This window comes from Cyprinodon variegatus, unplaced genomic scaffold, assembly GCF_000732505.1.
Source record: "Cyprinodon variegatus isolate N-32 unplaced genomic scaffold, C_variegatus-1.0 Scaffold255, whole genome shotgun sequence".
In the NCBI taxonomy this organism is placed as follows: domain Eukaryota; kingdom Metazoa; phylum Chordata; class Actinopteri; order Cyprinodontiformes; family Cyprinodontidae; genus Cyprinodon; species Cyprinodon variegatus.
The window spans coordinates 103142-117209 of NW_015150708.1; the positions used below are offsets into that span (position 1 = coordinate 103142).

Below are 14068 nucleotides of genomic sequence, written 5' to 3' on the forward strand. Positions count from 1 at the left end.
ACACAATATATTTACAGCATATTGCCCAGCCCTAATTCGTAATAAATACCTAAAAGACAGGTCAGGATTCTTTTTTTTTTGGTTAGCTTTAAATATTTTCACAAAGTTTCAATTATAAACATCAATTAACAATAAAAAAAAAAAGGGTATGCATCTTTATCCAATTCTAGTATAGAGCTTTGTATATAGTCCAGGAGGAATTTTACATATCAATGCATGTGGCATATAAATGTAAAACATGAAGGCTGTCTTATGTGTTGCCTTAATAAAATGAATTTACATCACGAATAAGGTCACTACCAGTTCACCAGAATAATTTCATTTGCATATAGGACCTTATATTGTGTATGAATTAAGAATATCAATCAACAGAAGAGCGGAAACAGGGAGTCTGTAAAGAATGACAGCATGAGAAGAAGCAACAGCAGCAGCATTTCTAATACGCTCTCTCGTTGTATATTTTGTTTATCACCGAAAGAACAGCAAAGATAAAACTTCCAGATTCTCTTCCAGTTAATAGCAGCCAGCGCTCTTGTCAAGTTGTATGTGAAGATAAAGATCCAAGCCTTTCACTTTCACATTAAGGAGGAACAATCTTTTATAGGTCTAGTAAATAAAGGGGGGGATTCACTATTTTACAGCATCTTATTTGACTCCAGTTTGGGAAAGCATCACATTACTCAAACCACTGTTTCTTTATTATCTTTCAGCGGGCAATATAGTGCCATTAACAGCCGTCTATCGATTTTTATGTGGATGTGGCCATGACGTTGTCCACACAGCCATCATCATGTCTCAAACTAGCATCAGCACTAAAAATTTTACAACTCTTCAGTGAGCTTGGCTCGGTAATGGTAGTGGCCTTTATTGCAAGCTTCTCTGCCGGCTGAGAGGGCCTGCCTTGGGAGCAGGGCTGACTTAGATGCTCGTGGGTGAGATGGAAATCAGAGTTTGTTCCAGAACTGCCTGTTCCAGGCTTTAGCATGTTGTTATCAAACCAATGATTGGGGAAAAAAGAGGTATTGAGAGGGCCGAAGAAAAGGAGAATCAAATTCAGAAAGACAAACTGAAAGAAACAGGAAGGAGGTTTTGTTCTTCTCTGAACTAACAGGTTCATTTTGTGACAAAGATCAGTTTCCATTCACAAACATCCTAAAGTCCGGTGACTCTAATATGTGCAGTCCGTGATTCTGTGCCGTCTGAGAGACAGATCAAGCTACGAGGGCCAACTGCCCCATAATGAAGCCTGCTCGTTTACTTAATGGCTAAGAACATTGCCTGCATTGATAGTGGCCAGGCTAGGCCTGTCCTAGTAATGGATGGAGGATGGATAATGCGTCTTCTCCTCCCGTGAATCTGTGCTTGCATGTTGACCAATGGGCTCAAAATCAACAAAGGCGGTTTGAAACAGAGCAGCTATGAAGAGCATAAGCTTTCAGGCCAATTTAAGATGAAAAATATGCTGAATCTTTAAGCTCATAGGGTTCAATGAGGGCTCTACAAAATGTAAACAATAAATGCTCACTATGCCATAAAACATATTCTTACCTATGACAGTAAAACAACACGTACTGTACTTTTTTCTAAAGAATGAGGACTGTATTTCCACTCACAAATTATGGGCACATGACTGAATCTCGCCTGTATTTCCTCCTCGACTATTCACACACATATTTGTACACCAACCTTCACCAATATTGAATAACTACCTCTTGGCACAATACAGGTAGCCACGGGCAAAATCCTGACATTAAATCTATTTTAACTCTTCTTTTAAGGACAGTTAAGACAACTTTAATTGTTGGTTTCATGTAATCTACTGGATAATGTCCTTGAATTATCCAGGAACCCTAACACCTATTCAAAACTGAAAAACACATGAAGATCCGCCTCACTGCCAGTTGGGATCTCTTGGTAAAGACTGAATGCGAACTACTAAACAAAGCAGCTCTAAACAGGTGGGTTTTCAGCCATGATTCACCAGAGTTTTCCTATTGTAGGAAAATAAAGGTATTTTCTATTCTCATCTACAATTTAAAGGAGTTTCAGATACCTCGGTGTTCCTGTCAGTGATAAACTGGACTGGACTCATAACACCGACGCCCTGTATAAGAAGTGCCAGAGCTGCCTCCCCCTCATGAGGAGGCTGAGGTCCTTTGAAGTGAGCAGGCCTCTGTTAAAACCTTCTATGACTCTGTAGTGGCATCAGCGCAGAGCGGAACAGAAAGAGGCTGAACAAACTAGTGAGAAAGGTTGTTTCTGTCCTACGCTGCACTCTGGACTCAGTGGAGGAAGTGGCTTAGAGGAGCATGCTGTCCAAGCTTACATCCATCATGGACAACACCTTCCATCTTCAGCACCAGACTAGAGGAACTGAGCAGCTCCTTTAGTGAAATACTTTTACACTCTGTTTGTAAAAAGGAGCGCTACTGCAGGTCATTCGTCCCTGCTAAAACCAGACTATACAATACGACACAACAACGGCTATAACTTGTGTAATGTATAATGTGCAATTTATTATTTCATACCCTGAGCAATAACCTGTTTCTCTATGTTTGACACCCAGTGCAATAACTATATATATTTATATAAATATCCATCTATATCCATCCACCCAGGTAAACGCCCCTTGCCATAACCCTGTATAATGATCCTACTATATAAAAATTTTAAAAAAGCAGTCATATGTGGATGCAGTGTATATACTGTATGTATCCCGTGCACCTTTTTCTTCCTCTGGCACATTCTTCTTCTTTGACTATTCGAGCTGATGTAAGGAGTACATTTATCTACTGTGAGATCAATAAAGTCAATCAATCAATCACTTTAGTGTAATGTAAAATGTTTCGTTCGAAGGATCTGAGGTCAATATTTGCTGGATTAAAGAAATGAAATTAATGGAACAATGACAGTACACTTTCACTTTTGGTGGAGTGTCTTGTAGATAGAAGAGACAAGACTGGGTCTTCTTGCAAAACCTAATATAGTGGGGTGTAACCCCTTTATACACATGAATAGAGATACATTTTTTTCATGCTTCTATGCTGACAGCACTGCAGGAGTAGAGATCATTCTTGGTATCCATTATGAGGTCTGAACAACATGAATCCACTGTCTACAGCTTCTGCTTAATGAAAATATAAAACTACCGTCAAACAATAATTCATTGTATGTTTGGAAAACATTTTATAAATTTAATTTAATTAAAAAGAGTAAAAAAAAACATGTTTTCTGTGGACTGTACATATGAGATTTACCTGATAATTGTTATAATAAAAGAAAAATAACCGCAAACCAGTTTATAGTAGTTATTTTAAATGACTTTTGCAGGTATAAAGTAACTGGCCAGATGCAGGTTGATAGAAAAAAGAAAAAAAACTAAATCTTACATAGTTGGTCAGCATTGCGAGGAATTTGTAAATCAATTAGTGTTCTCACTACCGCCATCCGCTGGACTAAAGGTGTACTGCAGTTTCTCTCACGCTGAATATGTCCTTGACGAATTACTTAGAATTCCTGCTACGAATCCAGCGGATTTTTAAAGGAAGAGGCGCTATTCCACCAATTGAGAAGCACAATGGTGATAGCATCACGCTGTGGGTCTATAACACTGCCAGTGATATTGTTCCATAGCAAAAAAGAGGGTTGAATAATGAAAAGGTTTCCTCCGATTTCTTCACCTTCGCTCTTATTAGCAGCTGAAAAGTAGCAACTTTGGACAGAATGAGAGTGACACAGTTGACGAATGATCCTGGAAATAAACATATGCATCATTATGAGGCCATTATTAATAATCTTTACACTGATTGGGAGGCCTTATAAACATCTTACCTGCACTGTAAAAGTAAACAATGTTTTACTGTTAAATTCAAACTTAGTCTCTCTGAAATCAACATAGTGCTGGGTTTTTCTAGGATTGTCATTTTAATCTGCATCATTGGATTATATTTACATACTTTACAATTTGATTAATCCAAGCTCCTGTTACATTCTAAGACATTTTCTGAATCCCGTCACCTTACTGCAACTTAAATTAGGCTATGTGAGAAATATGATATCATGTCTTTAGACATGTGTAAGCCTGAACTCTGTCCCATCAGGTGTTTCCATGATGCCCCACTGCTTTACACTGGATGCTCCCAACTCATGGCTGATGTAACAGAACAGGAAGGTGGGGGGTGCATAAAGCTTTTATGGGGAAGCAGAGACCAAAGTGATATGAAGCAGGTTAGGGTCTGATCAAACTTTGATGTTACACAGGGCCCATAAAATACAATTGAATTAAATTGATCGGATTATGATCTGAAGCATCTCTAAGGATATAAAAATAGAGCATTCTCTATGCAATTCATGTAAACCTCCTTACTGGAATAAGGTCTTATCTAATGTACGTGGAGCCATTAAGTGGCTGTCATTGTTTACTGTAATGCTGATACTAGCATCGGTGCACTTTGAGCTGTGTTTAGATTTATTTTTTTATTTACATATATTCCTTTGCTGTAACAGAAGTGCTTAACCTGAGTTTTGTATCTCAAACATTCCTATTTCCTATCTGCATCCAAACAAAAGACAATCAGCACAGATGAAGCAGCAGCTCCTTCACATCTCATCTCCTGCAGAAAGGTATGACAACGTGTATTTTGCCTCATCTAGCCTCACCTGGACCTGACTACCAAAACAAAACCAGCTCAGCTTGGTGCACGCCTAACCTTATAGCTACTTGTAGCAGACTAAGCCTATGGCTCCAGGTACTGAGCAGTATGAAATGATGAAAAATATCAAGTCTATCCTCGTTTAGATGAGCGGGATATTTCCAGATTATGTTTCTGTTGTGACCAGCCAAGATCTCACATCAAAAAGCGGAACAGCACAACCCGTGGGACAGCAGCGGTGCTTTGTGGTGAAATTACAGCCTCCTGTGCACACACTTCGCAAAGCTGCTTTCTGCAGCATGAGGGGTACAAACAGTATATATATATTTAACCTTACGTTTTAGAGGTTAATCAAACTGTGCAACAGACGTCAGATAGTGGAGCTTGAAAGATGTAACCACTAGTAAAACCCCTTTCTTTGTGGAACTTAAATATGATAAAGGAAATGTTTAGCAGAATATTGATTCTGTGCGAGCGGGCGGATATATCCATAATAGAAAAGCACAGCCTGGAGTGCCTATCGATACGCAAATGGCTAAGGAACATTTCTCCAAATAGTCTGGTCTACACACAATCAGTGGTGTTTCTAGCATAAATTGCACTCTTAAGTGAGCACTTAGGTCCAAATGGATGCACCAGTATAACAATTTTTATCTATACATTTATTATTATAATTGCAACTTTAAAAAGACCATCTGGGTTAAATAGTTATAGATATTGTGATTACTTACATGAAAGATAATGCAATTAATCAATATATAATATGGAAAACACTTATGCTACATTATAGCTTTTTTGCTGCTGTTATAGAAGCAGCAAAAAAGCTTCTGCTGCTTCATTTTTTTATGCTTTTTCACATTAAGGTCTGATCCTATTCCACTGGAAGCATTTTAGAGGAGACTGCTAGTGTACCTGTAAGCTTGAAATAGAACAATGAACCAGTAAAGTTTATTTTGCCGGTATTACCAGCATCCCGCTCTAATCTAAACACTTTATCTTGGTCCCCTTTAGATCAATCATGGTTAAATGACTTCACATTTGTTATGTCTGTCATTTTTTAAATATATACCTAATTTATTGACTGCCGATTGACTGTATGAACAGAAGTTTTCATTGCATGAAAGTCCAAAACATTCGATCCACGTTCTGCAAAGGTTGTCTTTTATTTGGTAAAGCGAGCAAATCCTTTCGTCAACAGACTTCCTGCCTGAAGAGTTTGCTAGAATGATTTGGAGTTGGTAAAATAGAACAGCCTGTTTTAGAGAAGCGGCTCATGCATCTGGGACACTTCAGAAGCGTGCAGCAGCGCACCCAGTGGAACCACTTAATCGACTTGAATTGCTGCGATCAGCTGCAGAGGCCCGGCGGGGCCGCACCGCGGCGCTTATTCTGCGCCTCTTCATCTAGTGGAACCGTGGGCTAAAAATACAGTCTGTGAAGATTTCCTGCTAATTTCACCTTATATTGCTTTAAATGTTTGCTTTTACGACAGCTAAATATTTTAGAAACAGAACGAAAGAAAAAAAATGTCTGCAAGATGTTTTTATTTTGCCATAATGTTCTCTTCCTACCTGTTTGACAGCCTCGTAGACGGCTCGAAAAGCCGGCTGTTTGTCATTATGGTAAACTCCTCTGTTGCCATGGAGAATAAAGACACCTTCTTCTTCAGCCTGTTGACAGTTGCTTCCATAGATACAGTGGTCGGGACGGTAGTTCCATTGGCAGGGGAACATGTAGAGGCTTTCTGTAGAAGAAGAGACATAAACTTGCTTCTTCAATAAAAGGCTATTAAAAAACAAAGAAAAGAAAATCTGTCCTAAATGATAAAAAAAAAAAACAATACCGTAATGCAGTTAAAACCTACCTGGGTTATGATGAAATATAATATTGAGAAGATCCTGGTCCCCCCAAGTGATGTTGAGTTTATACTTTTGAAGAAGAGGCATTAAAATTTCCCCCCACTGGAGTGCTACAGCTGTCATGTCATTCTGCAGAGACAAGATATAGCGACGCCACATATTTGCATCACGCAACATCAATTCAAACAAATCTGCTAAATCGGTTTATTTAATGTCATTCTGAGGCAATGAAGCACCTTTTTAAAAAATCTAGGAATGCTGAAAGGATTTTAAATAGAAGTGCAAGAGTGACCTCAAGTGTTTCATCTGAGTACTGCAGCAGAACAACCATGGGAAACTGTATTTTACATCTTTAAATTAAATCATTTTTGTCACTTTTAAGGTAATTTAGTGATAATATAGTGTACAATAAAACATTTAAATGCCAATTACTGTAACTCTCAAAATCTCAAATGCTTGAGCATACCCTATAAATCGATGACTATAGCTAAAGGGCTTTTTACCTTGAAGAATTTTCCCCGGATGCGTGTCATGTTCATAAGCATGACCCCTGAGTTAAGGCCTGTCTTGCCATAGTAAGGGTGGCGTGCGAAACGATTGTACCAGCCGATGCGAGGCTCCTCGTGCTCTGGTGCCATGGCAGCCAATTGGTTCACATTAAACTGAGAGAGCAGGCTCCAGATGTCTTCTACTGGACGCAAAAAAAGAATATCTGTGTCTACGTAAAGCAGAGAATCCACTTGCTTTAAGATCAGCTGAAAAAGAACAAAAAAAAGGGAAAAATATTAGGAATTTTTAAAACATAAGCTTGTCGTGGACGTTTTGATTGAATGAATATAGACGTACCGGCAGGAAGAGCCTCTGAGAGGCACAAGGTTTGAAGAGCTTTTTCCACTCGCTTGCATTCTCCTCAGGAAACAGGATTGGATAGATGGTGAATGTAAACTTTGTTCGGATCATAGGAGGCCATGTTTCCAGCTTGGGGAATAAAAAATAAAAACAACTTTCCATTATTTCTTATATGTTTTTCTTTACATGTTTTTATTGTTTTGGAGCTAAAACAACAACAAAAATAGTTGAAATAGAAAATATTTATTTAAATGTGCAAGTGAAGATTTCTAATGATTTTCACAATAGAGTTTATTGAGATATTTTAAAATATATTAATTTCTTCTCCCTGGTTTAAAAGAATGTTAGCAATGTTAGTATTCCCTTGCATTCTAAATCTTCCAATGGAAATGACATCTGTACATACAGAGTTTTTGGGGATGCACACTTACAGCATTTCTAAAGCCGTCATGCAGCTCATCCTCAGCAAAGATGTAGAAGTGCAGCGGCTTCTTGCTAAAGAGAACGGCAGACTTCAGCATGGTGACAGTTTCCTCCAGCCTGGGCCCACAGGCCACCACAGCCAGGTGACTGCTCTCATTTTTAGGTTCTTTTGCAGCAGACTTTAACTTCCCTCTAAGTGCCAAGAGATAAATGATTACATCAGTCACTGGATTTATTTGCTTTTTTAGAACAGCAGATTTAAACAGGCATTTGCCAAATTAAAAAAAAGCCTCTACTTTATACCAACACCCACCTTGGAAAGTGTAAAACCTCTTAAAAAGAATGGTGATCCAAATATGTGTGGAATTTCACCATATTTGTGTAAAATGGAAGGAAGTAAACATGTATTTCCTAAAATTAGCATTGGACACGACAAGCACTGATATCATGCAAAACTCTACTTCTTTTTTTGACTAATAAGCTTTTTGATTTAAAAAAATCTTTACCTATAAACACATTTATATGTGAACAATACTTTCTGAGCAGATTCATTGGTTCAAGAAAGATTAACTAACAAAATTCAAATCCCCTTTAAAGTCTTAACAAGCACAGCTGATAAAAATGCCTTAAAGAAATATAAATACTGCTTTATCTCACTCACATTAGGTCACTTATCAAAAATACAACCAATCTACTTTCTCTGTGTTCTGTAGTTTTTTCAAGTAATAAGAAAAGGATAAATAAATGTTTTGGTTTTTTTTAAGATGGCAGTACATTTGTGTTTAGCCCCTTTTAATCTGATACCTTTGAGAAAGATTAAGTCCCACCAACTGCCTTCAGAGGTGATCAGTGAATAGATTTCTTGGGCCTCGTGCACAAAAGTGTGCAGCTTTAAGCAGCAGAAGCAGGATATTTCGAAACTTGCAGTCCACAGAAAAGTCAGATGTAAAGATATATAAAACTCTGCGTTCGTGTGTTACCACACACTTTATCTTCACTCATCGGAATGTACGCAGAACTGAAAGCACTGAAAGTTTTGGCCAAACCCCATCCCTTGTGTCTAAATAACCATGGTAACGAAGCAGTCAGACCATCAGAGAGAGACTCTGTCAATACACTTCATGTTACGTGGNTCAAAAAATACTGCAGAAAATCAGTACAATGAGTGCAATGAAATACCTCGGCTCCAGACGTCCCCGCCCCCTCCACAGACGCTCCGCTGCACCTCTCCCAAATTGTAGATGACCGCAGACAGTGCCGCAGACAGGAGGCCGGCTTGTTTTGTTTTTATGACCGAAATTGCGGAAAACAACTTGTGAAGTTTCACCCGCTAGAAGAGCGAGGTGCGCAAGAATGCTGGGACCCTTTTTCCACCTGGATCTCCGCTCTTTTTGGCCCTCATGTCCCTCCGTCGTCGGACTAAACTCGCCCCCACTTCCTCGCCGCCTCGGTCATATCTAGACCCACAGTGTGTAGCACAGATCACGCTTCAATATTGAGCATAAATTAAAAAAATGTCTGTGTCAAGCTCACTGCAACACACTGCTGCAGGAGTATAACCAGGAAGCGCGGTAGGAGGGCAAAATAGTTTTAGCGCCACCACAGCACGGGAGGGAGAATTACGTCCAGGAGCAAATGGATAAAAATAGACCGGAGGGAAAAAAAAAAACATGAATCGATTCTCTTGCGGACGTGTCGATGCATCGGATCGTCGGCTGTTGGATCGATGCATCGATACAAAACGACTATTATTTACACCCCTATTAAAAATAAAGGTTTAAAATATTGTTAGCAATGTTAGTATTCTCTTGCATTCTAAATCTTCCTATGGAAATTACATCTGTACATACAGAGTTTTTGGGGATGCACACTTACAGCATTTCTAAAGCCGTCATGCAGCTCATCCTCAGCAAAGATGTAGAAGTGCAGCGGCTTCTTGCTAAAGAGAACGGCAGACTTCAGCATGGTGACAGTTTCCTCCAGCCTGGGCCCACAGGCCACCACAGCCAGGTGACTGCTCTCATTTTTAGGTTCTTTTGCAGCAGACTTTAACTTCCCTCTAAGTGCCAAGAGATAAATGATTACATCAGTCACTGGATTTATTTGCTTTTTTAGAACAGCAGATTTAAACAGGCATTTGCCAAATTAAAAAAAAGCCTCTACTTTATACCAACACCCACCTTGGAAAGTGTAAAACCTCTTAAAAAGAATGGTGATCCAAATATGTGTGGAATTTCACCATATTTGTGTAAAATGGAAGGAAGTAAACATGTATTTCCTAAAATTAGCATTGGACACGACAAGCACTGATATCATGCAAAACTCTACTTCTTTTTTTGACTAATAAGCTTTTTGATTTAAAAAAATCTTTACCTATAAACACATTTATATGTGAACAATACTTTCTGAGCAGATTCATTGGTTCAAGAAAGATTAACTAACAAAATTGGGGTCAAATCCCCTTTAAAGTCTTAACAAGCACAGCTGATAAAAATGCCTTAAAGAAATATAAATACTGCTTTATCTCACTCACATTAGGTCACTTATCAAAAATACAACCAATCTACTTTCTCTGTGTTCTGTAGTTTTTTCAAGTAATTAGAAAAGGATAAATAAATGTTTTGGTTTTTTTTAAGATTGCAGTACATTTGTGTTTAGCCCCTTTTAATCTGATACCTTTGAGAAAGATTAAGTCCCACCAACTGCCTTCAGAGGTGATCAGTGAATAGATTTCTTGGGCCTCGTGCACAAAAGTGTGCAGCTTTAAGCAGCAGAAGCAGGATATTTCGAAACTTGCAGTCCACAGAAAAGTCAGATGTAAAGATATATAAAACTCTGCGTTCGTGTGTTACCACACACTTTATCTTCACTCATCGGAATGTACGCAGAACTGAAAGCACTGAAAGTTTTGGCCAAACCCCATCCCTTGTGTCTAAATAACCATGGTAACGAAGCAGTCAGACCATCAGAGAGAGACTCTGTCAATACACTTCATGTTACGTGGTAAGTTCTGCAACCAGGAAGCATGGATTAGGTTCTGAGTTCAAGCCCCATTACCACAGACTGCCACCCTGGCTCCCTGAGCATGACCCTTAACCCCCACACTGCCCCCCAGGTGCCCCACGATGGCAATTAAATCACTTAAATGCAGTGAGTTAATTTAGTTGCTCTGTACTTGTGACAATAAAGTCATTAAACTGTCACAACTGTCAGAGATGAACAAAACTCTAATAAGTTTTGTTTTTATAAATTCTAAAAAGCGCTGTCTAGCCACGGCATTAAGCTCAGTTATAGCTCAATGTTGTTCTTAGTAAAGTTTAACAAATCATTACAAAGACTTGAATTTGACCTGTTTGTTTCTATAGTTATGAAAAAATAAATAAATGCTTCAAATAATTTAGGATGTCACAATAAACAGCTTAAAACAGTCTGTTCCCAAAACAACTTTTATTTAGAATAGTTATAAATATTTTCATAGTTCAAAGGAATCGTTAATTTAAGGAAACCAATGTGCGACGACTTTTATTCTTCACAAATTGGTGCCCAGCTTTGTATGTACCCTGAAAAAATTTACACCAGTAGTTACATCAATAGCAGTTTATACAAAGTATTAATTCAGAGGGGCTCATTGCAGATGTCTAATAGATTGAATTAAGCAGCACATTGTTTTAATTTTCACATAAAGTAAACAGAAGTTTCTCCTGGTAACATGACTGTTGTCGGAAAATTTAGATTTCTCTTATTTCATATATTAATTTATCCTATTTACTAAGTCTGTTTCGCCTGCAAGGTCACACAATTCTCTGCATGAGGATGTTTTTAGACCAGACATAGCTTCTTCCCATAACAAACCAGATTCTTTCTCAAGGTTTATTCATAACATGTTGTTTAACCAAAGTGTCTGTAATTTGTTTTGACTCTGACTACTTTCCATTGTTGTAAGTAAGGGGGAACAAACACTGCTCAGGCAGAACGGGGCTGAATACTGTGCCATAAGGGCTGTATGATGACCTGTTCTCTTTTTGCAAAGATGTGATGAATAAAGTGCAGACTGAGGTAAATCCGTCGAATACTTTTTTCCCACTACAATGACCAAATATGGAATAATTAAAGCTGTATGCTGTTTGTCTGTACGGAGAATAAAGCAAGAAAAGAACTGGATTTTGACCTTTTTTTTTATCTTTTTGGACTCCGTAAACCAGAATCCACGGTGCATCAGGTGGCTATTTGAGTTGAATTCACCTTTTGCTTTGATCAGGTCTTAAGTTTTTTGAATTTTAGTTTTGTACAAATAGCCTAAACAGAGGCTATATTCATATTTCTGCAAGGCACTGTTCCTACTAGGCCTTTAGAAATGAGTAATGGAGCCCATGCATGATCATAGCAAAGGGCGGAGGTAGGGTGTGGCTTCACTCTTTTATCATGAACTTCCCTGCAGTGGAGGTAAAAGGTCAGATCATAATTATATGCTGATAATATTTTGCTGTGTAACAAATATTTAAATAACAATCATTGACTAATAAAAGCGAGCAGAGAGCACAGTGATAGTCTGATTTCTGATCAATTTATGCACATCTGATATCAGTAACTCAAAAATGAAGCTGTAAAACAAAAGCCAGGGAACATTTTAAGTTTTAAAATATCATATATTATTACAAATGTTTATAAAATTAAATCATACCTAAGAGGTGATTCCAATAAGCAGTTCGCTCCACAAACATCTGCAGGAAGTCTCCAATATGGATTCCAGTAAGATACTGACAATGATTTACACCTGACAGAATAAAAAAAGCCTCTTTTTGATCTTAAGTTAATTATGAAGGAAAATAGCTTCTAGATATCGATGGTGAAAAGCCCAATAACAGATGGTTGTCCTCTAAATCCGCTTTTAAGCTGAAGATAATGAGATAATTAGAAGCAACTTTAAGTCTGTTTATTACAATGTTAGTAAACTAGTGTTACTTTTGAACTAAGCCACGTGTAGAACTTGACATATTAAAAAAAAAAACCGAATATTAACCTTAATGTGGCACCGAAAAAAAAAAAACTGAATATCGCTAGCATCATTTTCTAAGCTAATGCTTTTTATTCGCTAGCAGGTTCTAAACAAACCACTAGCAGGATTAACTAACATCTAAAGTTAACAAAGTATTATCTAAATGACTACTCTTTAAAAAAAAAAAAGTCACAGTTTGTTAAAATAAAATAAATAAATACCTGTTCTGTTCAAAGTCTCGGTCCCGGAGGCCTAACAGGCCTGGTATTTTCCTGACGGCGTCCCCCTCGTTATGGCTGCTCCTCGCGGCTGCCTTGCCTTCCCTGTCCCCCTCTGAGGTGGAAGCTAGCTGGCTGCACACATACAGTATAGAGCAGAGGGTAAAAGCAGAGCACAGGAGATAAGCGTGGAGATAGCATCGCATTTTGCGCTTCAGTTATGTTCAAAATGAAACATTTTTATCTGATCCCAGCTGAGCACCATGTGTGGCGCTATCAGAAAGTCAGCTTAGTTTGGTGTTTACAAATTTAAGCTCCGCCCACTGTCCCACATGTTCCTAAGGACTGCACTGACAGAGCAGGGGCGCAACTATCTGTAAGCAGAGTCTGACTCTGCAGTAGCTTAGGGGCCCCGTCACTGACACCTGGGTGGCCCCCCTACACAATTATAGACTAGGGTGTGTCTTTGCAGATGTGATGGTGCGAAAAATTCATCTTAAACCCACCTGATAGAACATTTACTGACCAGACCTTATTTATACCCCAACACCTGGCCGATTTCAACATGATGGTGAGCTGTTTAAACACACCAATAGCAAAGCAGACAGTGGTACTTTTAATTACTATGTTAATTACTATGTTAATTACTATGTTAATAACTATGCATAGTTCATTACTTGGTAAAAAAAAAAAAAATACAATCCTATATGTTTCAAACCGCAATAAAGATCTTAAAAGAACAATGTATTTGAGTATTTTATTTTTTACAATGCGACTTGGAAATATGGGCAATCCAGAGCGTAGATTAAAGCCATAACTGTTACGTACAATGTGTTAGCTACGATGGATACCAAAAAGAGGTATTTAAGCGGATTCCAGAAAAGTACTTCATATGGGGCCCACCCAGATAACGTAGCTTAAGGGCCTATTGTTGTATCCTTATGCCATTGGTGTGTAGTGTGTGTTTGTGTATGTGTACCAGAGTGAGGACGACCATTTTTCCGGTTTTACCATCACAATGAGGACGGGTTTTTGTACAGGGAGGACATTTTGCTGGTCCTCACCAGTGGT

The 14068-nt window shown here is 38.4% G+C and overlaps 1 protein-coding gene across 2 annotated transcripts in view; it reads right to left on the bottom strand.

The window, feature by feature from the left end:
- Positions 1-13344, bottom strand: part of LOC107089510 (glucoside xylosyltransferase 1-like) — a 16194-nt gene extending 2850 nt beyond the window's left edge. The window contains exons 1-7 of one of the 2 annotated variants that reach the window (XM_015382350.1): positions 13001-13344; positions 12465-12557; positions 9659-9842; positions 7358-7489; positions 7015-7266; positions 6517-6640; positions 6224-6396 (exon numbers count right to left, since the gene is read on the bottom strand). In XM_015382350.1, coding sequence (XP_015237836.1) covers positions 6224-6396; positions 6517-6640; positions 7015-7266; positions 7358-7489; positions 9659-9842; positions 12465-12557; positions 13001-13203 — 1161 coding nt within the window. In that variant the 5' untranslated portion in view covers positions 13204-13344. The remainder of the gene's footprint in view (positions 1-6223; positions 6397-6516; positions 6641-7014; positions 7267-7357; positions 7490-9658; positions 9843-12464; positions 12558-13000) is intronic. The other variant, XM_015382351.1, reaches the window with a different exon arrangement.
- Between the last annotated feature and the right edge of the window lie 724 nt (positions 13345-14068).